The 25,464-nt window shown below is 45.6% G+C and overlaps 1 protein-coding gene across 2 annotated transcripts in view; it reads left to right on the forward strand.

Moving 5' to 3' along the window:
* The window catches only part of lrp12 (low density lipoprotein receptor-related protein 12), a 74,310-nt gene that overhangs the window by 27,078 nt on the left and 21,768 nt on the right, over positions 1–25,464 (forward strand). Inside the window, exons 2-4 of one of the 2 annotated variants that reach the window (XM_084312891.1) lie at positions 9,433–9,489; positions 10,194–10,332; positions 14,757–14,959. In XM_084312891.1, coding sequence (XP_084169017.1) covers positions 9,433–9,489; positions 10,194–10,332; positions 14,757–14,959 — 399 coding nt within the window. The remainder of the gene's footprint in view (positions 1–9,432; positions 9,490–10,193; positions 10,333–14,756; positions 14,960–25,464) is intronic. The other variant, XM_084312892.1, reaches the window with a different exon arrangement.

The following is a 25,464-nucleotide window of genomic DNA, read 5'->3' on the forward strand; positions in this document are numbered from 1 at the left end:
AAGGAGGAGAACTTTCCAAACATGAGGAGACATGCTCAGAAGATGTTGGTTCTCTTTGGATCCACCTACATGAACAGACATTCTCAGTCATGACGTTTACCAAGTCCAGGTACAGATCCTCTCTCACTGATGAACATCTGGCAGCTGTGCTTCGCATCTCCACCTCAGACATGCAACCTGACTTTGATGGACTTGTTAAAGCCAACAGAGACTGGATTTATCACACTGAATAAAAAAAAATAAAGAACTGAAGAACACTAAAATGTGGAAATATAACAAGTGAAATGGGACACTTTTTTTTTTTTTTTTTGTGCACAGTTCTGAAAACATTAAATGTTTAATATAGGCATGTAAAGTAAAAAAGGCTACAAAACTGGGACACTTTTCTTTACACAGTTCAGTGACATGTCTTGTTTATTTTGGCTATAAGATGATGTGATGTCTTTAGAAAGCTAAGAAAATCCTTGTTTCAATAGTATATGAAACTCAAAATAATAACTTTATTTGTATAGCACTTTTTCATACATGCCCTTTGTTATTAATGTTTCACATTTTGTTTATCATTTTGGAAATAAATTCAATTTGAATAAATGATATTTTTGAAAGCTAACTTCACCTTTAACACTTTCAGTGCCAGGCCGTGTTTTCCTTTTTACCCCGTTGATGCCACGGTCCACGGCCCATGTAACGTTAATATCGCCTAATCTATGTTTTAAATTATGCTATGTGTCTAATCTGCCCATCGCTTATCAAAGAATCATTTTCCAGTCAACATTGGCAAAGCAGATTGTGTTTATCGCTTCATTTCCTTTTTATAGCATTTTGAAAACCACGTTTTGAAGAAAAAACAACACATTCCCTGATAATCGCCTTTACTGGAATATTCCAGAACGTTATCATTTGTCGGTCTATTTATGAATCGTTTTCAAATAAACGCTAGATGGTCGATAGTATGTGTACGTACGCTCGTGCCGTGCGCTGATAATCGCTGCTATTATTTCCACATGGCTTTTACAGTGAAACAGCCATATCACATATAGTGGAAACGCTTATATCTCGATGAAAACGAGTCTGATTATCCTAACACTAATAACATAGATTCCTTACCTGACATCAGATGGTATCCAAATGGTATATTCCAATTCCTGATCACCATTCGAAAAAAATCGATAAGTATATTGATCCAACGTGTTGTGTACAGTGTATAACCCATGCTCGCCGCGGCTCAGAGGCTCCAGAATGAACTCTGGTAACTCCGGCTGCATCAGTGGACTGGAAAATGTGGACTGGAATATTTTTTTCCCCCCATCCATTTTCATTGAGTCCATTCCAAAAGGGTGATTTACCATCTGGGAGACGATAGGGGGCGCTTTTTTCACATCTGATCGCCGGCGGCCCCTGGATCTCCAACGGTAGGCTCGGGTGATGCAATATGATTTCAGATTGCTAATAAAAAAAATCAGAGAAAAGCCGTGACGTGGCTTTCAACGTCACAGTCGTAAACCCGAGATTAGCCGTGAGTGGCGCTCAAAGTGTTAATTGCCAAATAATAACATACACGCTTACCAGTTGCTCATTCGGCTCCCCGGGAAAAATAATTGTCCACCCCTGATCTATATCTTACTATATGTTCTTCCTGTGCTCCTGTACAGGTAGCAGTTCAGTCAGTATGTTCTTCCTGTGTCCCAGGACAGTTCAGTCAGTATGTTCTTCCTGTACTCCAGGACAGTTCAGTCAGTATGTTCTTCCTGTACTCCAGGACAGTTCAGTCAGTATGTTCTTCCTGTGTCCCAGGACAGTTCAGTCAGTATGTTCTTCCTGTACTCCAGGACAGTTCAGTCAGTATGTTCTTCCAGTGTCCCAGGACAGTTCAGTCAGTATGTTCTTCCTGTACTCCAGGACAGTTCAGTCAGTATGTTCTTCCTGTACTCCAGGACAGTTCAGTCAGTATGTTCTTCCTGTACTCCAGGGCAGTTCAGTCAGTATGTTCTTCCTGTACTCCAGGGCAGTTCAGTCAGTATGTTCTTCCTGTGCCCTCGGATGAGGTTTACATAGCATTGCTAGAGGGTCTGAACCAGAATTAAAACCTAATTTATGCATTTAGAGCTCACAGTACAGGCAAAGGATGATTTTGTGTCACTCTGTACTGACACCAGCAGCAAGGCAATGCCTGCACACCCAGGCTATTCTAAACTTTAATATCAACGCCGTTGTCTCTGGGTGCACACTGACAGCCATTGGGCCTAAAAAAAATAATGGTTTGTTTCCGTTGCCGACCGACCCTGCCGATTTAGGTGCGACCCAATATATTTTATGAGTTTTTAAAAAGAATTATAAAAAATAAAAATAAAAAATTTTCTTTTAATAAAGTTTCATAGAAATCTTAGTCAAACCTTTAGTATTATGGATATTAAACATGCTGGCAGAGTACATGCATCCATGTTGTTGTGAACATTTTAATTAAATAAAGAAATTCCCTATCCATAGTCGTTGTGGGAAAGAATAAAATAAAAAATAAAATAAAATAAATTCCCTACCTACCCATGGCCTTAACTGACAACCAACAGGAAACAAACAATATTTTTTGTTATGCCTTGCCTTGGTAACACACATAAATCATTCATCTAATCGCAGTGCCACAAATTCATTGCGGCCTGAGAGACGAGTAAGTCAAATTTACTTTATTGATGACCGTTTTTGCCGGCAAGCTATTTGTTTATCTGTCACTGTGCCTCTTTCAGACCCAGTGGAGTAAACGGCTTGTTTTCTGTAACGTTCCATGAGGTCTGATCGATGTTGTTATCAGCACATAACATTGTTGTGGAGTCAGTATCTGTGGCTGGGGGACATTTTGTGGACCAAATTAACCAACCATCAGAGACGGTCATATCATATAGAGCGGCTGGTCGCAGCTATAAAAACTAACGACAACAAGGCATTAGGATCTTGATTTATGGGATGGATTACCGTGGCAGCGATTGAAGCTTGCGAGCATTGGGGTCAGTCAGCCCTACATATGAGTTCCAGAGGTTTCCTAGCATGGCTGAGACACGTTCTGTTCTAACATGCTAACAGATCTGAGAGACACGTTCTGTTCTAACATACTAACAGATCTGAGAGACACGCTCTGTTCTAACATACTAACAGATCTGAGAGACGTTCTGTTCTAACATACTAACAGGGCTGAGAGACACGTTATGTTCTAACATACTAACAGGCCTGAGAGACGTTCTGTTCTAACATGCTAACAGGCCTGAGAGACACGTTCTGTTCTAACATACTAACAGGCCTGAGAGACGTTCTGTTCTAACATGCTAACAGGCCTGAGAGACACGTTCTGTTCTAACATACTAACAGGCCTGAGAGACACGTTCTGTTTTAACATGCTAACAGGCCTGAGAGACACGTTCTGTTCTAACATACTAACAGGCCTGAGAGACACGTTCTGTTTTAACATGCTAACAGGCCTGAGAGACACGTTCTGTTCTAACATGCTAGCAGGGCTGAGAGACACGTTCTGTTATATGATACTATAACAGGCCTGAGAGACACATTCTGTTCTAACATGCTAGCAGGGCTGAGAGACACATTCTGTTATACGATACTATAACAGACCTGAGAGACACGTTCTGTTATACATACTAACAGGCCTGAGAGACCGGTTCTGTTCTAACATGCTAACAGGTAGGGGTGGGAATCGCCAGAGACCTCACGATACGATACTTGCATCATGATACGATAGTATCGCGATACTAAATATATCGCGATACGCTGAGTATTTAAAAAAAAAAAATTTATTACCTTTTTTCAACTGCAAAGTAAAACTTTGTCAACATGTTTTATCTAATAAAATAAAGTTCATTCTGTTCATCTCACTTCAATAATTTTTTTGCAGTACATGGGATTTTCTCAAGCAGACAGATGTAAACACTGTAATCTGTGTTGCATGTACCTGACAAACTGAACTGTTTGTATTACAGTCATATTGAATGCACATGTGTGTGTGTGGACTACTGTATTATTACAGGTATTGAAATGAACAATGCAACTTCCTTATACAATTTTCTTTTTAATATATATCTTTTTATAATAATAATAATAATAATGGCTTGGATTTATATAGCGCTCTTCATGACACCCAGAGCGCTTCACAGAGTCCATTATTCGTTCATACACAGTCATACCGGTGGTGGTAAGCTACAATTGCATACAGTATCGCCACGCAAAGTATCGCGATACTACTACGTATCGATTTTTTTCCCACCCCTACTAACAGGCCTGAGAGACACGTTCTGTTCTAACATGCTAGCAGGGCTGAGAGACATGTTCTGTTCTAACATGCTAGCAGGGCTGGGTCCTCTCACACTACCACTACAGAGTTTTCTAACATGACCTATCTTGCTCCTTTCTGTCACGTGAAGCACACACCCTTTTAACATGCCTGTTGTTCCCCCTTCTCTCTCTTTACCTCTCTCTACCTTTCTCTTTCTCTCTCTACCTTTCTCTCTCTCTGAGCTAACATGATATTTTTTGCAAACTCTCTTACAAATCTCTCATACAACACAAATATACACAACACAAACACACACAATATTCTAATATGTTATATCTTGCTCATTCTCTCTCACATGAAACGCACCAACACAGGCAGAGGGAGTGTAGTTAATATGAATCAGGGCTTTCCTCAGGATTTGCTGAGTCACAACCAGGGGGTGGTCCGAAGGGGGCTGTATGGGAGGCAAAACTATTTGCAATAAAGAAAGCCATTTGCTGTCATTTCCCGAAACTTAAAAACAAAAACAAAAAATGAGCAGCAGAACTGTGGACACATGTGGGACCATTCAGGGACGATAAGAAACCATGGACAGACCCATTCCTATCCGAGCTCCGGGAGGGTCATCAAAGAGAAGCCGCCTATTCTCGGTCCTCGGTTTAAAAAACGAATTTAAATTGGGTGATTTGATTAAAAAACGTTATACATTATTATTTATACATGGTGGCAGTTCAGTTTGCCAGCAGTAGATCACGTTAACCCTTTCACTGCCGCACTACCAAGCGGTTAACCCTTTCACTGCGACAATACACAGAAGGTTAACCCTTTCACTGCCACACAACAGCAGGTTAACCCTTTCACTGCCACACCACAGAAGGTTAACCCTTTACTATCACACTACCGACGGTTACTGTCGGTAGTGTGATAGTAAAGGGTTAACCTTCTGTAGTGTGTCAGTGAAAGGGTTAATGGCCCGAAACCGGCTGTAACCGGCTACAGCCGCTAGATTCATGCAGGCTACTACCGTTAGCAACATAAGGTTGCAGTGTCTCCGGGTGCATAACATTATGTTTGTCTATTGGGCGGCTAGGTGGCGTAGTGGGCAAGGCGCTCGCCACGAATGACGGAGACGCTGGGCTTGCCTGTTCGAGCCCAGCGCTCCACATTGCTTTCAGTTTAGCTGGCCGTCCGTACTAATACACATTGGCCGTATTAGGAGGTGGGAAACTGATGGGTGGGGATCGGGCGTTGTGGACAGCGACTCCTACAGGTCGATTGGTGCGCCTGCGCAGTAGAATCAGCAAGTGTCGGGGGCAGCGTGAGCCTCCCACGCGTTACTCCTCGCCACTGAGAGATCGAGCTGCGCAGGTGAAAAGATGCGACTGCTGTTACCTCAAGTACCGGAGGGGACTTGTGCTATGTATGACTTAGTCCACATTGCAGCCGGCTTGTGGGAGGCAAGAAACAGCGTTCGTGACAGGGGAGGGTTGAATTGGATGATACGAAATTGGGATGGGAGAAAATATAGAAAATGGGAGAAAAAGTGGATAAAAAAAAAATTATGTTTGTCTGTTGCTTCCGTCCACCGACATGAGGTAGGGAGAACGTTATAGATATAGGCCCTAGTGGATTTGTGGGTCTGAATCAGTCAGTAAGCATATTACCGTTTGAGAGTGAATTGTAGTGTAGGACACACAAACAGACTCACTCACTCACTCACTCACTCACTCACTCACTCACTCACTCACTCACTCACTCACTCGTGCTCTGATTGGAGAGAGGGAGAGAGAAATATAGAGAGACGTTTGGGTGTGTCCAGTAGGGCTGCAACTAACAATAAGTTATTGATTATTTTATCGATTAGTCGATTCATTTAAACTATTAACCCTTTCTCCGCCGATGACGTGTTAAGACCTCATTCTCCGACATGCGTAATCTGCCAATGACGTTTTACAGTGTCTTTGAGATCAATATTTCATATTTTCGTCATGGTATTCACATTTCACCCACGGAGTCTTTGCTGGTGTTGTAGGACTCCGCTCAACTCTCAAACGCTTCAATACCGCCACCTGGTGGCCGATCGGCGAGTTGCCAAAACCGGAAGTCACCGGAAGTGCTTAGTCCGTCCCCTATTCTGTCCGGCCACTCGCGGGACTCTATCCAGACACCGTGCATATCGATCCGTTACCATAACTCAATAAACAACATGATTGGACGTGTATTAGTATTATACAAACCGGAACTGGATCACCTAGATTAGGGCTGGGCGATATGGCCTAAATATGATATCACGATATTTTCTGACCTTTCGGCGATACACGATACACATCACAATGTTTTTCTTTTTTACCCCAAACAATTCATTATGAGGCTTACCAAGACAGTATTTGAGTTTGCAAGCTAACATTAAAGACAAAATAAAATACCCATGCATTTAGCATTTTTATATTAGATTTAGATTATTAGATTATATATTGCATATGAGATATTATATGATTTAGATATGAAATATGATGAATTGAAAATGGGGGACCCTGATGTAAACAAGATTAAAGTCTTTCTCTGGTCTGCATCCCCTTAACAATTGTATGTATTGAGCTGTACTGTACCCATTCTGCAATATGTTAAAGTTTTAAATCAATCAATCAATAAATAAATAAATAGCATTTTAGCATTTTTATGAAACTACTGTATATATGTATGTCTCTAAATGTTTTGATGAATAAAAAATGGAGGACCCTTATGTAAAAAAGCCGAAAGTCTTTTTCTGGTCTTCATCCTCCTGTACTGTATTGTACCCATTCTGCAACCTTTTAATACAGTTTTCATTCATTCATTCTGACGGAAACATAATCATTTTGATTGACAGTCGAGTCTGCCAATGACGTCACACCGCTTGCACCCGCCCTGCTGTTCTTAGCACCAATCGGCAAGCGTTATTACAGATTGACGCGACACAATCCTCTTGGGCAAAACATCACGATATCCACGATACGTTGAAAAAGTGTATCGTTAATGAACTGTACCCGATATTTATATAATATCGTCATATCGCCCAGCCCTAACCTAGATCAACATCCCATAATGGCGATCTTTTTGCTCCACGCTCATCACCCAACGGTAAGAGGAGACTGGGGTGAGTTTCAGCGTTTTCTTTACCATTTTCGATACAAACTGCTCTGATCTATATATCACCCATACTACATAAATTATTTAACGTCGGCCATTGAATTATAAACTACCCCCCCCCTCCGGTCAACCGCAGATGAAGAGTCATAATGTCTACGACCGTGTACAGTTGACATTTTTTATCTGGCGTCGATAGGTATCAAACTGCATTTGATGATCTAATATATGCATTTATGGCTATAACTCACGTTCTATGAAATACTGCAGAAAACGATAAAAACATATTTATACTCTAGACCGTATTTTTGTATGAATCAGCGTTTCCGTTAGCCGGTAATTACCGGTATTTGACCGGCAAAATCTGTTGAAGTCCGACATATTTAATCTCTCCGGTCTTAATGTCCGGTGAAAATAATTCCCTCTAAGCACAATTTGATTATTTGAATTGTATTAAAATAGGCTAAAATTAAATAGCCTATGCGATGGATGAACGAAACAATCATTACATTTGTTTCATCGTTGCTTCACCAAGCAGGTATAATAATGTTGTCAGCGAGAGCTTAGTGCTGGGTTTTGCGAGTGCATGTGTAGCTGCAGAGCCGGAGCAGCAGCGGCACAGTGCAGTACTCCAATTCAGCCATTGGCAATTCAGCTGTTGGGTGGGGGGGCGCTGTTGAGCGGTCCCCAGATAGAGCCAAAAAACAGCTGAATCTGCTGCTCTGCAGCGCCATACTCTTTGCAAATAAGTCGTTGCGAGGTGGAGAGAGTCATCACGCAAACCCACGATAATGTTGCCGTCTCTCTCTGCCAAATTTCTCAGTTCTTCGCTTGATATAATTAATACAAATGTCCAATATAACGGAATTCGTTAGCTCATAAAAATGTGATTATAACAGACTGCTGTTTATTAATGTTGGGCGACTGCCCACAGACACCTATTTGATTTAAAGTCGGCAGCAGCACGGAGTCTCTGGACTTATTTTATTTGGAATATAATGATTGTATACGCAAAAGTAGCCTAGTTTTAAGTTAAAATATTATAAATCTACATGCCTTGAGGATGTCAATTATTTTTAAGCTCAATAAACTCTGACCGGAATTTCTCTCATTTGACCGGTAGATTTAAATCTACCGGACCCTGAGACCGGCAACAATTTTTTCTAACGGAAACCCTGGTATGAATGTGTGAATGAAAAAGTTAAACGTTCCTACATTCTGAACGATAGATAATTGATGTTGAATGGGTAATGTCAATTTAGCAATACAATTTAAAAAGTTATAGCCCTGCAAATAAGGTGAACATCTCCATAGACAAATAGAGCTGGCAGAGAGGCTACAAGGATGGATATAAGCTCCGGCAATGAATGGGTTAATTTACCAGAAAAAACAACTACAATTGATTAAATTTGCAATTGAAGATTTAAAAATTATTTACATATTTTTCAAGTGCAGTACTACTATTCTTAGGTCACATGGGTAGTTGCCTCTCTGACACCACCTACTGAATACCCAGAGTAGGACATGAGCCATGAAGTTTATTTATGTCTGTAAATGCTCTGTAGTGTGGAAGCCTACTGTACATGAGTAGGCTGAGTAACCTACATGCCAGGCATTACTGCTTTTAATTTTTTGACACAATACATCATGGCTCCTTTATTATCTTGAAATAATGTAACACCCACCAGTTACTATGACATTGTTTATCATTACATACAAGTTATCTATGCCTGTAGCTAAATGCTGAAAAATGATAAGTGTACCTCTACCTCTATGTGTTATATGTATTATATACCTCGATTGCCTTTCGAGTTTAAATAAAGGTTTGAAATTAAATGATTAAATATGTGTGCCAAGTGTTTAGAGTTCTTGGGTGGGTGTGAGATTATGTGCTAAATAAATATGTTTTTTGGTGAAGTGTCCCTTTTGTAAGCCTGCTGTGCTGTATCATCTAATCCTAAATACACATGTCACACTGCACCGTGCGTCACGCTAGTAGGGATGTGTCTCCAATGTGATATTTCTCTCCTCAGGAAACTCTCGGGCCTCTCAGCGGAATGACAACGTCTACGTATCGGGGATCTCTAATGGTGAGTTATAGTATCATCCTATACCTATAGAATAGACTTTTAATTGTCATTGCACACAAGTATACAACGACATGTGGAGTGAAGCTCAAACTATGAGTATTTACAGCCAAATCGTGTTGTGTAGGTTCATAGTCTCCGATGGAGGTAATTTACAGGCCTTTCCCCAGGATTTTCAAACAGTTGGTGCTGAGTCACAATAGGGGGTGGTCTGGAGGGGGGGCTGTGTCCGTCCGTGACGCAAAAAATGATTACAATAAATAATAATAATAATAATAATAATTATTATTACAATAAAGAAAGCCATTTACTGTAATTTCCTGCAACTTGTAAACATAATTTCAATAAAATGGCAAACACAAAGTTCCAAATAAGTTATTTATTTAAGTACAGTGCAATAATGCGTCTGTTTCTAAGACGGCCCCAAGCTTTCAAATATATACATGATGGTAATGATACCGTCGTCGGGGCGTCCGATGCTCAAGAGGTTAACAAATGGGGCTAGATGGTGCAGAGTCACATACTGTATATGTGTGTGTGGTGTTAACTATAATGTGTTTATTTGTTTATTTATGGATCCCCATTAGTCTACACCCATGGGTGAAAGACTATTCTTCCTGGGGTCCTAAATGTGTGTGTGTGTGTGTGTGTGTGTGTGCGTGTTTGTGCGTGCGTGTGTGTGTGTGTGTGTGTGTCTGTGTCTCCAGCAGCATGTGGCGAGGTGGCAGAGCTGTTACGGGCGTCCAGTGGTGTCATCACCAGTCCTGGCTGGCCGTTCCAGTATCCCTCCAAAGTCAACTGTAGCTGGAACATCAGAGCTAGGCCTGGAGAGATCATTACCATCAGGTAACACACACTCTCTCTCTCTCTCTCTCTCTCTCTCTCTCTCTCTCTCTCTCTCTATCTCTATCTCTATCTCTATCTCTATCTCTATATATATATATATATATATTAGGGCTGTCAGTTTATCGCGTTAATTAGATTAATTAATTACACAGCAAATAATCGCGTTATGAAAATTAACTCAAAATTAATTAAATTTTTTTTTTTTTTTTTTATAATATTTTTTTTGTATCTCATTCATTCCATAAGCATGTAGAATACACATTTACAGATTTTTTTTTAATATGGTCCATTTGCATGTTCTTGGTATCTGATTCTAGGGACATCTATGAATCTCAGGGAATGTATTCCCAGTGTCAGATATACTGTGGGCTAGATCCACAAAGAATGGATTGCACGGTGCAAGTTGCACCCTTACTTACAATTCATTATGAATTGAAAATGGGGGACCCTGATGTAAACAAGACGAAAGTCTTTCTCTGGTCTGCATCCCCTTAACAATTGTGTGTATTGAGCCGTACTGTATTGTACCCATTCTGCAATCTGTTAATAACATTTTCATTCAATCAATCAATCTGCGCGGTGATTGATTGAATGAACATTTTATTTTGAGTAAATTGTAATGAACCAAATGAGAATATCAATATTTTTTTTTTATCTTTGACTGTGAATAACACCATGCTCAAATTGACCAGACCTGAAAAATCGAAGCAAATTAATAGATGGAAGATGATTAAACAGAAGGTTTTGTAGATACATTACTGAATTCTGCCATCCGGACACATGCAATTTGAAATATGATTATAGAATATAGAATATGAGGCATAAAATGGTAATGCGATTAAAATGCGATTAATTAGATTAATTAATTACAAATCCTGTAATTAATTAGATTAATTTCTTTAATCGCCTGACAGCACTAATATATATATATATAGCCTGCATTGTTAGAGACCTGTTCTGGCTATGTTCCACGCTGTGTCCATGGTAACAGGATGAGAAGCTGTGTGGCTGGGACAGAAATGATTTTGTGCCACAAACACAGAAAGAGCAGGAAGGATGTGTGACCATATATGGTGGTTTCATCAGTCTGCAGCTAAGGGAATTGGTGATGTCACCTCCACTACCTCTACACTGTAGTGCTGGCTTCACATTTACCTCTACACCGTAGTGCTGGCTTCACATTTACCTCCACTACCTCTACACTGTAGTGTTGGCTTCACATTCACCTCCTCTACCTCTACACCGTAGTGCTGGCTTCACATTTACCTCCACTACCTCTACACCGTAGTGCTGGCTTCACATTTACCTCCACTACCTCTACACCGTAGTGCTGGCTTCACATTCACCTCCACTACCTCTACACCGTAGTGCTGGCTTCACATTTACCTCCACTACCTCTACACCGTAGTGCTGGCTTCACATTCACCTCCACTACCTCTACACCGTAGTGCTGGCTTCACATTTACCTCCACTACCTCTACACCGTAGTGCTGGCTTCACATTTACCTCCACTACCTCTACACCGTAGTGCTGGCTTCACATTTACCTCCACTACCTCTACACCGTAGTGCTGGCTTCACATTTACCTCTACTACCTCTACACCGTAGTGCTGGCTTCACATTTACCTCCACTACCTCTACACCGTAGTGCTGGCTTCACATTTACCTCCACTACCTCTACACCGTAGTGCTGGCTTCACATTTACCTCCACTACCTCTACACCATAGTGCTGGCTTCACATTCACCTCCACTACCTCTACACCGTAGTGCTGGCTTCACATTTACCTCCACTACCTCTACACCGTAGTGCTGGCTTCACATTCACCTCCACTACCTCTACACCGTAGTGCTGGCTTCACATTTACCTCCACTACCTCTACACCGTAGTGCTGGCTTCACATTTACCTCCACTACCTCTACACCGTAGTGCTGGCTTCACATTCACCTCCACTACCTCTACACCGTAGTGCTGGCTTCACATTTACCTCCACTACCTCTACACTGTAGTGCAGGCTTCACATTTACCTCCACTACCTCTACACTGTAGTGCTGGCTTCACATTTACCTCCACTACCTCTACACCGTAGTGTTGGCTTCACATTTACCTCCACTACCTCTACTAGGGATGGGAATCGAAAACCGGTTCCCAACGGCCGATGCCTGGAACCGTGTGGCTACCGTGACTTTCGATTCCCTTATCGCTGCCAGGTTTTTCCTACAGTTGCGCAATAACGTTAGCATGTAGCCATGGCAGACTCTATTTGATTCATTAAGGGCTCGAAATTGCCTGGGTTTTGGTAATATGCTCCCGAAATGCTCCCGCTGTTTGGCTACTTCTATGTGCAGTGAAAACTACTTGAATGCTTTAGAACCTAGTCATTGATTTAGTTCAGGGTGAGCTAAAATTAGCCGCGGAGCTAACGCTAGCTAACGTGAGCTAACGCTACTTAATCAAGCTCTCAGAGAGAGATAAACAGCTGACAGCGGATAGTACAGGTACAAATACAATAAAACAGCGGGTGGGGGCTGTTGTGTAAACCTTGTACTCTTTAGTTCACATATAATAAGAGACGGAGTGTTTGTTTACTAGTCTGTACTCTGTAAGACAGGAAGTACCGTGGTGCAACATACAAATGTGTCCGTGTAGCAACACAAGCCAATACCTTACAGGACAGGGGCCCGGGTGGGGGTGTGTGTGTGTGTGTGTGTCAGAAGTCAGAGGAATAACGACCAATTATTATTATGTTATTCAATAGATTAAATTAGTTTAAGAATAAAAAAAAAATACATTTTAAGAGAATCTCAAATACATTATTTTATTTAAGTGTAGGCTATAGTTAATGTTTTATTTTTTACAGTTTTTGTATTTTTCTGACATGGTAAATGGCTGCTTTTTTATATAGCGCTTTTATCCAAAGCGCTTTACAATTTGTTTCTTACATTTTACCCAATCACTCACACATTCACACAACGACGGCGGAGGCAGCCATGCAAGGTGCCAACCTGCTCATCGGGAGCAGTTAGGGGTTAAGTGTCTTGCTCAAGGACACATCGACACGGAGGAGCGGGAATCGAACCGGGAACCTCCGGATTGCCAGACGACTGCTCTACCTCCCGAGCCACTGTCGCCCCTGACATGGGGGCTCAACAATAAATGACAATCAGAAATGTCAAGTTGCATGTTGTTATTCTAACCAGCTTAGTTCTGTTGCATTTCCAATTTATTTATTTAAATTATAAATTGATCAGGTATCGATAAGGGAATCGATAAAGAATCGAATCGATAAGCAGAATCGATAATGGAATAGTATCGATAAAATCCTATCAATTCCCATCCCTAACCTCTACACTGTAGTGCTGGCTTCACATTTACCTCCACTACCTCTACACCGTAGTGCTGGCTTCACATTTACCTCCACTACCTCTACACCATAGTGCTGGCTTCACATTTACCTCCACTACCTCTACACTGTAGTGCTGGCTTCACATTTACCTCCACTACCTCTACACCAGTGGTGCCCAACCAGTCGATCGCGATCGACAGGTAGATCGCGGGCTGATTTCAAGTAGATCTTGATTAAAAACATTTGATTATAATTTTTATTTTTATTTTTATTTTTTGCTGCAAAATCAACTCTGCATCTCCTTGTTAACTACAACAAGCAATGCTGTTTGTTATTTAAGATGAGGTCGGACTCGGCACTGACAGATTTGTGTTCATTATGCTGCTTTTATAAAGCCTTAAATGACGGCTTACAATATACAATTTTGGCTGGTAGCTCTCGGCTAGGTGGTAAATTAAAAAGTAGATCTTGGTTCAAAAAAGGTTAGGCACCCCTGCTCTACACCATAGGACTGGCTTCACATTCACCTCCACTACCTCTACACCGTAGTGCTGGCTTCACATTTACCTCCACTACCTCTACACCGTAGTGCTGGCTTCACATTCACCTCCACTACCTCTACACCGTAGTGCTGGCTTCACATTTACCTCCACTACCTCTACACCGTATTGCTGGCTTCACATTTACCTCCACTACCTCTACACCGTAGTGCTGGCTTCACATTTACCTCCACTAGTGCTGGCTTCACATTTACCTCCACTACCTCTACAGTATACTGTAGCTCTTCAACCCTTAGCTTTTGGCTGTGCTTGGCCCACTTGATTCCCCTATTCAGTAGGCCTGCATGTCACCAGATCTAAAAGCGGTGTCACTTGCCTTTAGTAGTGACACAGAACCAAGCATTTCACTGTACACTACTATTTTATTGTGATATTTAATAAACAAAATTGAAACTAGTGTACGGACCTCTCTGTTCAGTAAATACAAAAACTCGTATTTACCTGTTTTCTAGTCTTTGTATCATCTTGTATAATTTTGACACATCCAAATACATAATTTTTTTCATTCCTCTCCTGTAGTTTTCAGGACTTTGATCTCCAGAGCTCCCATCGGTGTGGCGTAGACTGGATCTCAATTGGCAGCTATAAGAACCTTGACGGCTACAGAGCATGTGGCTCCTCGGTCCCGGCCCCCTACATCTCCTCCCAAGACCACGTCTGGATCAAGTTCCACTCTGATGACAGCCTGACGGGGAAGGGCTTCAGACTGGCTTATATCACTGGTGAGCAACAGGTTCATACTATGGCTAGACCAATATGTGATTAAGATATTTAGGAGCTCTACTATAGCACCAAACCCTACCTGCCCAAACCCCTACCGTAGAACCTAACTCTCTCCGCCCAAACCCCTACCATAGAACCTAACTCTCTACGCCCAAACCCCTACTGTAGAACCTAACTCTCCACCCAAACCCCTACTGTAGAACCTAACTCTCTCCGCCCAACCCCCTACCGTAGAACCTAACTGTCTCCGCCCAAACCCCTACCATAGAACCTAACTCTCTCCGCCCAAACCCCTACTGTAGAACCTAACCCTACCTGCCCAAACCCCTACCGTTGAACCTAACTCTCTCCGCCCAAACCCCTACCATAGAACCTAACTCTCTCCGCCCAAACCCCTACTGTAGAACCTAACTCTCCGCCCAAACCCCTACCGTAGAACCTAACTCCGCCCAAACCCCTACCGTAGAACCTAACTCTCCCCGCCCAAACCCCTACTGTAGAACCTAACTCTCCCGCCCAAACCCCTACCGTAGAACCTAACTCCCCGCTCAAACTCCTACCGTAGAACCTAACTCTCCGCCCAAACCCCTACCATAGAACCTAACTCTCTCCGCCCAAACCCCTACTGTAGAACCTAACTCTCCCCGCCCAAACCCCTACCGTAGAACCTAACTCCGCCCAAACCCCTACCGTAGAACCTAACTCTCTCCGCCCAAACCCCTGCCGTAGAACCTAACTCCCCGCCCAAACCCCTACCGTAGAACCTAACTCTCTCCGCCCAAACCCCTACCGTATAACCTAACTCCCCGCCCAAACCCCTACCGTAGAACCTAACTCTCTCCGCCCAAACCCCTACCGTAGAACCTAACTCTCCGCCCAAACCCCTACCGTAGAACCTGACTCTCTCCGCCCAAACCCCTACCGTAGAACCTAACTCTCCGCCCAAACCCCTGCCGTAGAACCTAAACCTCCCCGCCCAAACCCCTACCGTAGAACCTAACTCTCCGCCCAAACCCCTGCCGTAGAACCTGACTCTCCGCCCAAACCCCTGCCGTAGAACCTAAACCTCCCCACCCAAAGCCCTCCATATGAGAGTGAGATAAAGAGGGAAATGCATGGCTCAAGGCAAATGGGCCAATCGCAGGGCTCGCTGTGCTGCATCGCCCAAACACGCAGTTATATTTCGTGCCTGCAGGCTCTGCCGACCAGCCTTTTTATGTTTGAGTATGAATTCATATGTGCACATGAATGTGTGTTACATAATAGGTAGACTATGGCTGCCATTACTCAGCCTGCCTAGGGTATTTATAGAGCAGCTAGCTAACAGAGAGGGAGAGAGGAAGGGATGAGGACAGACAGAGAGAGAGAGAGAAGAAGAAGGATCATATACTGTGGTGTTAGGCTGGTGTGATGTGGGACTTCCTGCCTGACTTATTAACATGACAAAATATCCAGTCCAAGGTTTAGAATAGAATAGAAATACTTTATTCATCCAGAGGGAAATTTGGCAAGTACTTATGATTTAAGTATTGAGAAAGTGATCTAAATTATTAGTATATGGGTTCACCATCTGAAGATGAACTGACTGTCAGCTTTTAGGGCCTGGCTACATTGATCCATCTGTCTACGTCTGTTGTTTTAGATTCCAATGAGGAGATCAGTTTGTTTTCAATGATGTTTCAACGAGGAGTGTCTGTCTGTTGGACAGGGCTGATGATGAGTCCGTCTCCGACAGGTTTGTGTCCGTTTTGATGGACGGAAAAGTTTGGAGAGACTGAACTTTTGCAACTGACTGACACGCCACCATACGTTAGCAAAGCTGATGTTTCTACGAACGCAAGGTTACGTTAATTTCTAAACAAACCAACAGACTGTACTACCTTCTTTCTGTTTTATCTCTGCTTTGCGATGGATCTGTGCAACCGGGCCCTTATCTACAGGCTTCTATTGGCCTCCATGTTAAATCGGGTTAAACCAATGGTTCCGGTAAAAGACCAAGCTGGGCTCGTCGTCTCAACGCTTGGATACATGGAACACAGACACGGCGCGACACAGAGGAGCGGCTGAACGCAGCGGGCAAATTGTTTGTGTGCAAGCTGTATTATTGAGGCGCTACAGGGATAGGCTTTCCAATGGTAGTGGGGCGGCGTGGCTCAGGGGTAGAGCGGGTCGTCCAATGATCGAAGGGTTGGTGGTTCGAAACCCGCTCAAGCCCATGTCCATCCCACTGCCGTTGTGTCCTTGGGCAAGACACTTAACCTACTTGCCTCGTATGAATGTGTATGCATGTGAATGAATGTTGGTGGTGGTGGTCGGAGGGGCCGTAGGCGATGATTATTCGCCACGCTTCCGTGAGTCTGCCTCAGGGCAGCTCTGGCTGCAATTGTAGCTTACCACCACCGGTATGACTGTTGTTGTGAAGGATCAGATTAAACCGAATATGTATATCTATTTATATATATATATTTAATTGTATTTGTATATCGTTTGATATCCCCTGTATATTCCTTGTACAATATGCACTGAATATCCCTTTAGTCTACTAAACAGCCCATAATAGTTTCATTCTACCATTGGACGAGAACCTGGCGCCAGGTTGCCATACCCCTAGGTCCAAGTTCAATCGTGCCGCCTAACATGTCGTGGCAAGCCCCGGTTCCGCGCAGGAATATGTCGGGCGAAATACGAATGGTACTATTTGTTCATAGCGCATATATATATGGCGCAAGTAAAGTAGAACTTTTCTTTTTAGTCCAGTTCTTTACCCTCCAACAGAGTGACAGACGCAAAGCCTCCCCACAACGCACGTGTGGTGTAGTAAGGCCTACTTGGCCCAGAATAGGCATTGAGATATCGTGTAGATTAATAGTTGAATAGTCATAGTTTGGCACTATACCGTCGAGTTGGACGTATTCTATTAAGCTAATAATAGTCTATTTATGTATGGTGCATCGTTCGGTTAGAGTTCTAAAGTTATCAGTACCCCCATCGTTCCTGACGTTATCTGGACGCTTAACCAGGCTGGGCAGACCCCTAGTGGTGCTTGCATCCGAGGAGCTCCGGGCCAAGAGCGACTGGACCTGTATATTGGATTACTCTACCCGGACGACGGCGAGCCTTCCACGGCTTGGATTATGCTTTGGGTGCTTTGATTATTCCATGGATAAAGGCCAACACTGCGGAGTGTTGGAACTACCCCCCGGAGAGGACTCCAGGTGAGACGGCGCTCTACACCAGTGAGGTCGCCTCACGTCTCTCCGTTGTGGACCGGCAGCTACCGTCCACAGAGGGTCCAGCTGTATTCGTCTGCGGACCGAGGTTCTGTGGGCACCGTGTCCAAGACTTTGGATTCTCCCAAGACACCGTCGGTCAGATGGGATACCGCCAGCGGCTTCTCTAACCCCCCCCTCCTACTGTCTTACAACCAGCGGGACACCCCCCCCCCCTTAGTGTATCCAGCTATAATCATCTAAGTACCATCGCTATCGTTTCCTAAATATTCCAGGTTGTATACTTACTCCCTGCGTAACCAGAGATTGGACATTCAATGTTGATTTACCTACGAATACTCATTTGCCATAAAAGTGCATATTTCATATTTCAAATCATAAATGTAATTAAGTGATCGTTGTATACACCCTTTGCTGTATTAAACCTTCGATTTGGTACATTTGTGTGGATTCGTTTCATCAGGTGGGAAAGTGTTCATCATACTTATATCTTGTACTGGATGGCCAGAAGTTAAAGTACATGAGGTAGTGGTATTAAATATCATATCTAACAATACAGTCAGGGAATTGTACCCCTCAGTTACAATTGGTCCTTCGAGCCGGAGGGTAACTAGTGTAATATTAATATAGTGTTATTAATATCGAAATGGCCTATGATGAACACTCCACGAAACGATCCTCCTAACCTAGAACGCCCGCGGCGCAGACGACAGACACCTCAGTACTTAGAGGCTTACACTGTCAGTCAACTACCTAGCCTTCGACAAACGGTAAACGCGGTAAAAGTAGAAAGTAAAATTATGTCTGACCTTAACGACCAGGTTTCCCCGACCACAGAGGCCCTAGTAGGTCCTAATGTAACTGACCAAGCTCACGGTGGGGACCAGGAGGGAATTGACATGCCTTTACCCCCCGCCACTACCCAAGAAGTAGTCCCCGACCAGCCCCGGGAGGAAGACAACCCTACAGAGAGAGAACTCGGAAGAAGAGGAGGAGAGCGCCGAGGAACTAGAGCTCCAGGACTCCCCAACGAGTACCCCCAGGAGCGGCTCACGCAGGAGCGGCTCGCCTCCACAACCGCCTTCCCCCAGCGAAGCGGAGAGGATACTACAACAGGCGTTCCTCGTCAGCCTGACAGCCTCTACCGAACGCGATCGGCTCCAGGGTGAACGCGATCGACTTCAGATACAGCAACGGAGCGAAGAAGAGCACATACGCCTGGAAATGAGGCGCCTTCAGACGGAAGAGAATATGGCAAGAGACCGAGCAGACACCCAGCGTGCCGCTGCCGGTGCCCAAAGAGACGCAGAGCGTGACAGACTACAAGCGCAACTAATAGAGCAGCTGATCAAAAGGACAACACCCTCTCCCTCCGCTAGGGGTTCAAGGAACTCGTCGAGACAACAGTCAAGGGCAGCGTCTCCTCAACGAGCAAGCGACCCTGAACTTGACCAACAGACCGAGCCTATACCCCCCGCAGACCCCCTTCACAGACCGGTCCAAGCGAGACCCAGCTACAAGGAAGGAACGGCATACACTGCGGAGAAGCTAAATAAACGATTACAGGATCTGGAAGATCTGATAGAGGAAGAAGAGGGAGAAGAGGAGAACCAAGCCCGACGACAGCACAGTACTCCACCGGACCAGGAGGTCCCATACAGTCCAGGCTATACCCCCGCGGCGCTGCGCTACAGACCCCCGACTCTATTCACGGGTGAGCACGACGCACGACCAGCCCCGAGGAACAGCACCTGGACCAGCGGGCCATGGTACCCTGTCAGTACCAGCCCACAGCGAGGCGCAAGAGGGGACTCGCCCAGGAGGTCTCTCCCCCAACGCTCGCCGATGTATCAGCCATCCACGGCGTCATACAATGCCACACCGTCATTCCCAGACTTCGCCTATGAGAGTCGAGCACAGTACACGGAGCTCCGGATGTGCTTAGAGACAATGATGGTGGATGTCGCTGATGAACGCCACAAGTATGCAATATTACTGAAGCACCTGAAAGTACCGCGAGCGCACAATATAGCGCTAGCCTATGCTACCTCTTCGACCCCATACACAGCGGCCCTTGCAGCGCTGGATCAGAGATATGGACGTATATGGGATTACGTAATCCAAGAGATAAGGCATATTGATCGCCTACCCCCAGCCACAGACAATCGCTCGCTAGACGACCTGTCAATCAAAGTGCAGTCCCTGGTAGGGATGCTGGGAGCGCAACGGGAGAAGGGCATGCATGAGCTATACGCCAACTCTAACGTCGAGAGGATTTTGGAGAAGCTGCCACCCGCAAGACAGGAGCGCTTTAGGCGGCAGAGGGATTACCGGGATCCCAACGGCCCTGAGCCATCCCTCCTTGATCTAGCCGACTTCCTGGCGAGAGAAGTCAGCAGCTTACGACTGGATACCTTCGGGCGGAGCACGCCAAGCTCCAGAGAGGGACCCAGGAGAATAAATGATGGAAGAAGATCGGTGACTGTCATGCACCAATCAGAGTCAGTACCGAGCAGTAAGAGTCACAGCACCCCCTCGAGAAAAGAGAAGTGGAAGATAGCGTGTCCCTACTGTGAGAAAGAACACTGGCTGTCACAATGTGACCTATTCACAAAGATGAATGCAGAAGAAGTGAGTCAATGGATAAAGTCCAACCGGCGCTGTTATCGATGTGCGCGGCCCCACATGGCAGCCGAATGCCGCCTAAAGAAAAGGTGCAGCCGGTGCGATGGAGCCCATCTAGATATACTACACGAAAGTAACGGAAGACGGCCTATACCTGCACCACGAAGCGGCACCAAGGCAAGTGTCATGTACATTGACCCCGCCAGCAGCAGCGGAGCCCAAGTGCTCTTAAAGGTAGTCCGTGTGACATTGAGCTACCAAGATAAAGTCATGGACACTTACGCCGTCCTTGATGACGGGTCAGAGAAGACCCTTCTGCTCGCCTCCGCTGCGACCCAGTTGGGACTGCGGGGGAGCAAGAACGAAATGACGATTCGGACAATAAGAAGAGATTTAAAGACGATAAAGGGCGAGAATGTCTCCTTCACCATCGCAGCCAACGGGCAGCCAGAGCGACGGTACAAGATCACAAATGCTTTCACCAGCCAAGAAATAGGACTATCGCAGTACACCTACCCTGTCACCAAGTTGATGGATAAATATGTGCACCTGCGCCAATTACCTATCCCGCTCATAGACGGCGCTACCCCGACCCTGCTGATAGGCTCCGACCATGCAGAACTCATAGTCCCGATTGACCGGGTCCATACAGGCCCCCGAGGCTGTCCTGCAGCAGTCGAGACCCGCCTAGGGTGGACCCTACAAGGCCCCCTCGCTAAATCTCTCAACCGAACAGCAGCCACTAGCTGCTTCCACTCCAGAACGACAGAAGAAGACACCACTCTCCTGCAGCATGTCGAGAGGCTATGGACCCTAGAGACAATGCCCTTTAAGAACGAAAAGAAAGATATTCGCTCTAAAGAAGACATTTACGCCATCAACCTACTCGAGCAGGGGACAAAGAGAGTCACAGTCGGCGGAGTGATGAGATACGCAACTCCACTCCTGAGGCGAGAGGGAATGCCCACCTTTCACGCAAAGAAAGACGCCACGGAGCGCTATCTATTGAACACGGAGCGGCGCCTAGCCAAAGACCCCGCTCAAGAGAGTGTGTACCGCGCTGAGATTGAGAAGCTAATCACAACGGGACACGTAACAAAGATTGACATTAAAGAGGCCGATCAGACGACCGAATCATGGTACGTGCCGCATCACAAGGTCCATCACAACGGCAAGGATCGCATTGTGTTTAACTGCAGCTACCAGATCGGATCCCAAAATCTGAATAAAGAGCTCTTGCCCGGCCCCACACTCGGCCCCTCCCTACTAGGCGTGCTACTGCGCTTCCGCCAGGACAAGGTGGCGATCAGCGGGGATATCAAAGGGATGTTCTTGCAGGTGAGACTAGTAGAGGAGGACAAGCCTCTGCTACGGTTCCTATGGAGAGAGAGGATCGGAGATGAGAACCCATCCATCTACCAGTGGGAAGTACTCCCCTTCGGAACCACATGCAGCCCGTGCTGTGTTACATTTGCACTACAGAAACACGTCACAGAGGACCCAGCAGCAGATGAAGAGGTCCAACACAGTGTGAAGAACAGTTTCTACGTGGACAACTGTTTACAAAGCGTTTCGACTCAAGAAGAAGCCGAGGCTCTCCTAATCAAGTTACGCGCCTCCCTGATCAAAGGCGGCGTTGATCTCAGGCAGTGGGCCAGCAGTGACCCGCACGTATTGCGCAGCCTCTCCTCCGCGGACAAGGCTGCCAGCAGCGAGACCTGGATGGCGACAATCCCAGGAGAAGCCCAAGAAATGACACTAGGACTAGTCTGGCGCTTCAAAACAGACTCGCTCCACTATAGACACAAACCCTTGGCTCCAGAGCAGGGAAGGTCGGCGGCGATACCGACCACCAGACGGAGTGTGTACAGAACACTCGCCAGACAATATGACCCGTTGGGATGTATTCTACCTTACACCACCAGGGCAAAGATGATTGTACGAGCACTATGGGACAAGGACCAGGGCTGGGACGACCCAATACCAGCACACCTTGCCTCAACATGGAGAGAGTGGGAGACGGAACTCCGCTCACTCCCAGGTGTCAATATACGCCGCAGCTACTTCCCATCCACAGTGAGGCCAGAGACATGCGAGATTGATCTACACGTCTTCAGCGACGCCTCCGAAGTAGCCTACGGATCGGTGGCCTACCTGCGTGCCCAAGAGAGGGGAGGAAAGATACACACTGCTTTCATCCTGGCCCGCTCAAGAATAGCCCCACGTAAGCAACAATCTATCCCACGTCTAGAGCTCTGCGCAGCCCTCGCAGGAGCGCATCTAGCCACGTTAATCCAACGTGAACTCACCATTCCGGTGCATAGAACAATCTTGTGGTCAGATTCCACGACAGTACTCACATGGATCAAGTCTGATTCATGCAGATACAAAGTCTTCGTGGGAGTCAGAGTCATCGAGATTCAAGAGTTAACAGAAGAAGCAAGCTGGCGGTATTTGGACACCAAACACAACCCAGCTGACGTCATCACCCGGGGAATGTCTCTGGATGACCTAACCCGTCGCAACATCTACAGTGACGGACCAGCATTCCTCAAGCTCCCGGAAGGAGATTGGCCTACGCCCACCCCGAGGGAAGCAAGTAACGAGGAGGCTGAGAACAAGAAACCTATGTTCTGTGGACTGAGCACAATCGCCTCCACAGACCCCAACATAGATGACTGCATTACCCTAGAGAGTGCGCAGCAAAGAACATTCCTGCGGCACCACCCAGAGATTCAGTCCACCACTGACATGTCAGCAGCTGACTACGAAGAAGCAGAACTTCTTCTACTACAACGAGCCCAGAGAGACTCGTTCCCCGATGAGCTAGACTGTCTACAGGGAGGAAACCCCGTCCCATCAGACAGCAGACTGATTCACCTGGCACCAGAGAGTGACGCCCATAATCTCATCAGAGTGGGTGGTCGCCTGCGGAGAGCCCCCGATCTACCAGATGACATTAAGTACCCGATCGTCTTGAACAGCCGACACAAGGTCACAGAGCTGATCATAAAGAAATACGACGAGGATGTACACCACGCAGGAGCAGAGAGAGTCTTCGCAGAGATCAGACGTCGTTATTGGATATTGCAAGGGAGAGAAGCAGTACGGCGCTTCCAGCGAACCTGTCTAGACTGCCGTAAGTGGCGCGCGCAGCCCAGCATACCACGGATGGCTGACTTACCCCCCTGTCGCCTCCGAATCAGCGACAAGCCATTCCACTCCACAGGCATGGACTGCTTTGGCCCGTTGTATATAAAGAGAGGAAGAGGCACCGAGAAGCGGTGGGGTATTGTATTCAAATGCATGACCACCAGAGCGATACATATCGAGCTCCTTCCGACCATGAGCACAGACTCATTCCTTATGGCCTTCCGGAGATTCACATCACGGAAAGGAAAACCGTCTACATTGTTGTCTGATCACGGGACCAACTTCAAAGGCGGAGAAAGAGAGCTGAGAGAGAGCTTCCAAGCTATGGGCCCAGAACTTAAGACCCACCTCGCTCCATCCCAGATTGACTTCCAGTTTAATCCCCCGAACGCACCCCACTTCGGTGGAACCTGGGAACGAGAAGTACGTTCTATAAAGACAGCCCTGTACGCCGTACTCGGAGCCCAGACTGTGGCGGAGGAAGTCCTAATGACAGTCCTCACGGAGATCGAGGGAGTATTGAACTCAAAGCCCCTCGGTTACGTCTCCAGTGATGTAGCAGATGTCGACCCAGTCACCCCCAACACACTCCTAATGGGGCGGCTGGACCCCGCGCTACCCCAGACAATGTACAGGCCTGAAGAAGCGAACGGCCGAAGAATGTGGAGGTACAGCCAAGTACTAGCTGACAAGTTTTGGAGCAGCTTCCTACTTCACTACCTACCGTCTCTACAGACCCGCCAGAAGTGGGTAAAAGAGAGAGACAATTTGACAGAAGGAACAGTCGTCATGATTATTGACCAGTCACTACCCAGAGCTATGTGGCCGGCTGGCCGCGTAAGCAAAGTGATCACCGGTGCCGATGGCAAGGTCCGAGCAGCTGAAGTACTCGTCCAAGGGCGCACTTACACACGTCCCGTGGCGAGGCTCATAGAACTGCCCCGACTCCCAGATACTATCGATGATGACCATGACCCCATGACTTTGTGAGTTGACTGACCCTTACAGCGGACCTTGAGTGGTAGACAGTGCGGTTAATCTGTCTCTGCTTAGCTAATTAGGTGGGACTAATTAGGGGGCGGCTGTTGTGAAGGATCAGATTAAACCGAATATGTATATCTATTTATATATATATATTTAATTGTATTTGTATATCGTTTGATATCCCCTGTATATTCCTTGTACAATATGCACTGAATATCCCTTTAGTCTACTAAACAGCCCATAGTAGTTTCATTCTACCATTGGACGAGAACCTGGCGCCAGGTTGCCATACCCCTAGGTCCAAGTTCAATCGTGCCGCCTAACATGTCGTGGCAAGCCCCGGTTCCGCGCAGGAATATGTCGGGCGAAATACGAATGGTACTATTTGTTCATAGCGCATATATATATGGCGCAAGTAAAGTAGAACTTTTCTTTTTAGTCCAGTTCTTTACCCTCCAACAGAGTGACAGACGCAAAGCCTCCCCACGACGCACGTGTGGTGTAGTAAGGCC

Source organism: Notolepis coatsorum, assembly GCF_963971535.1.
Source record: "Notolepis coatsorum genome assembly, chromosome: 4".
Lineage (NCBI taxonomy): Eukaryota > Metazoa > Chordata > Actinopteri > Aulopiformes > Paralepididae > Notolepis > Notolepis coatsorum.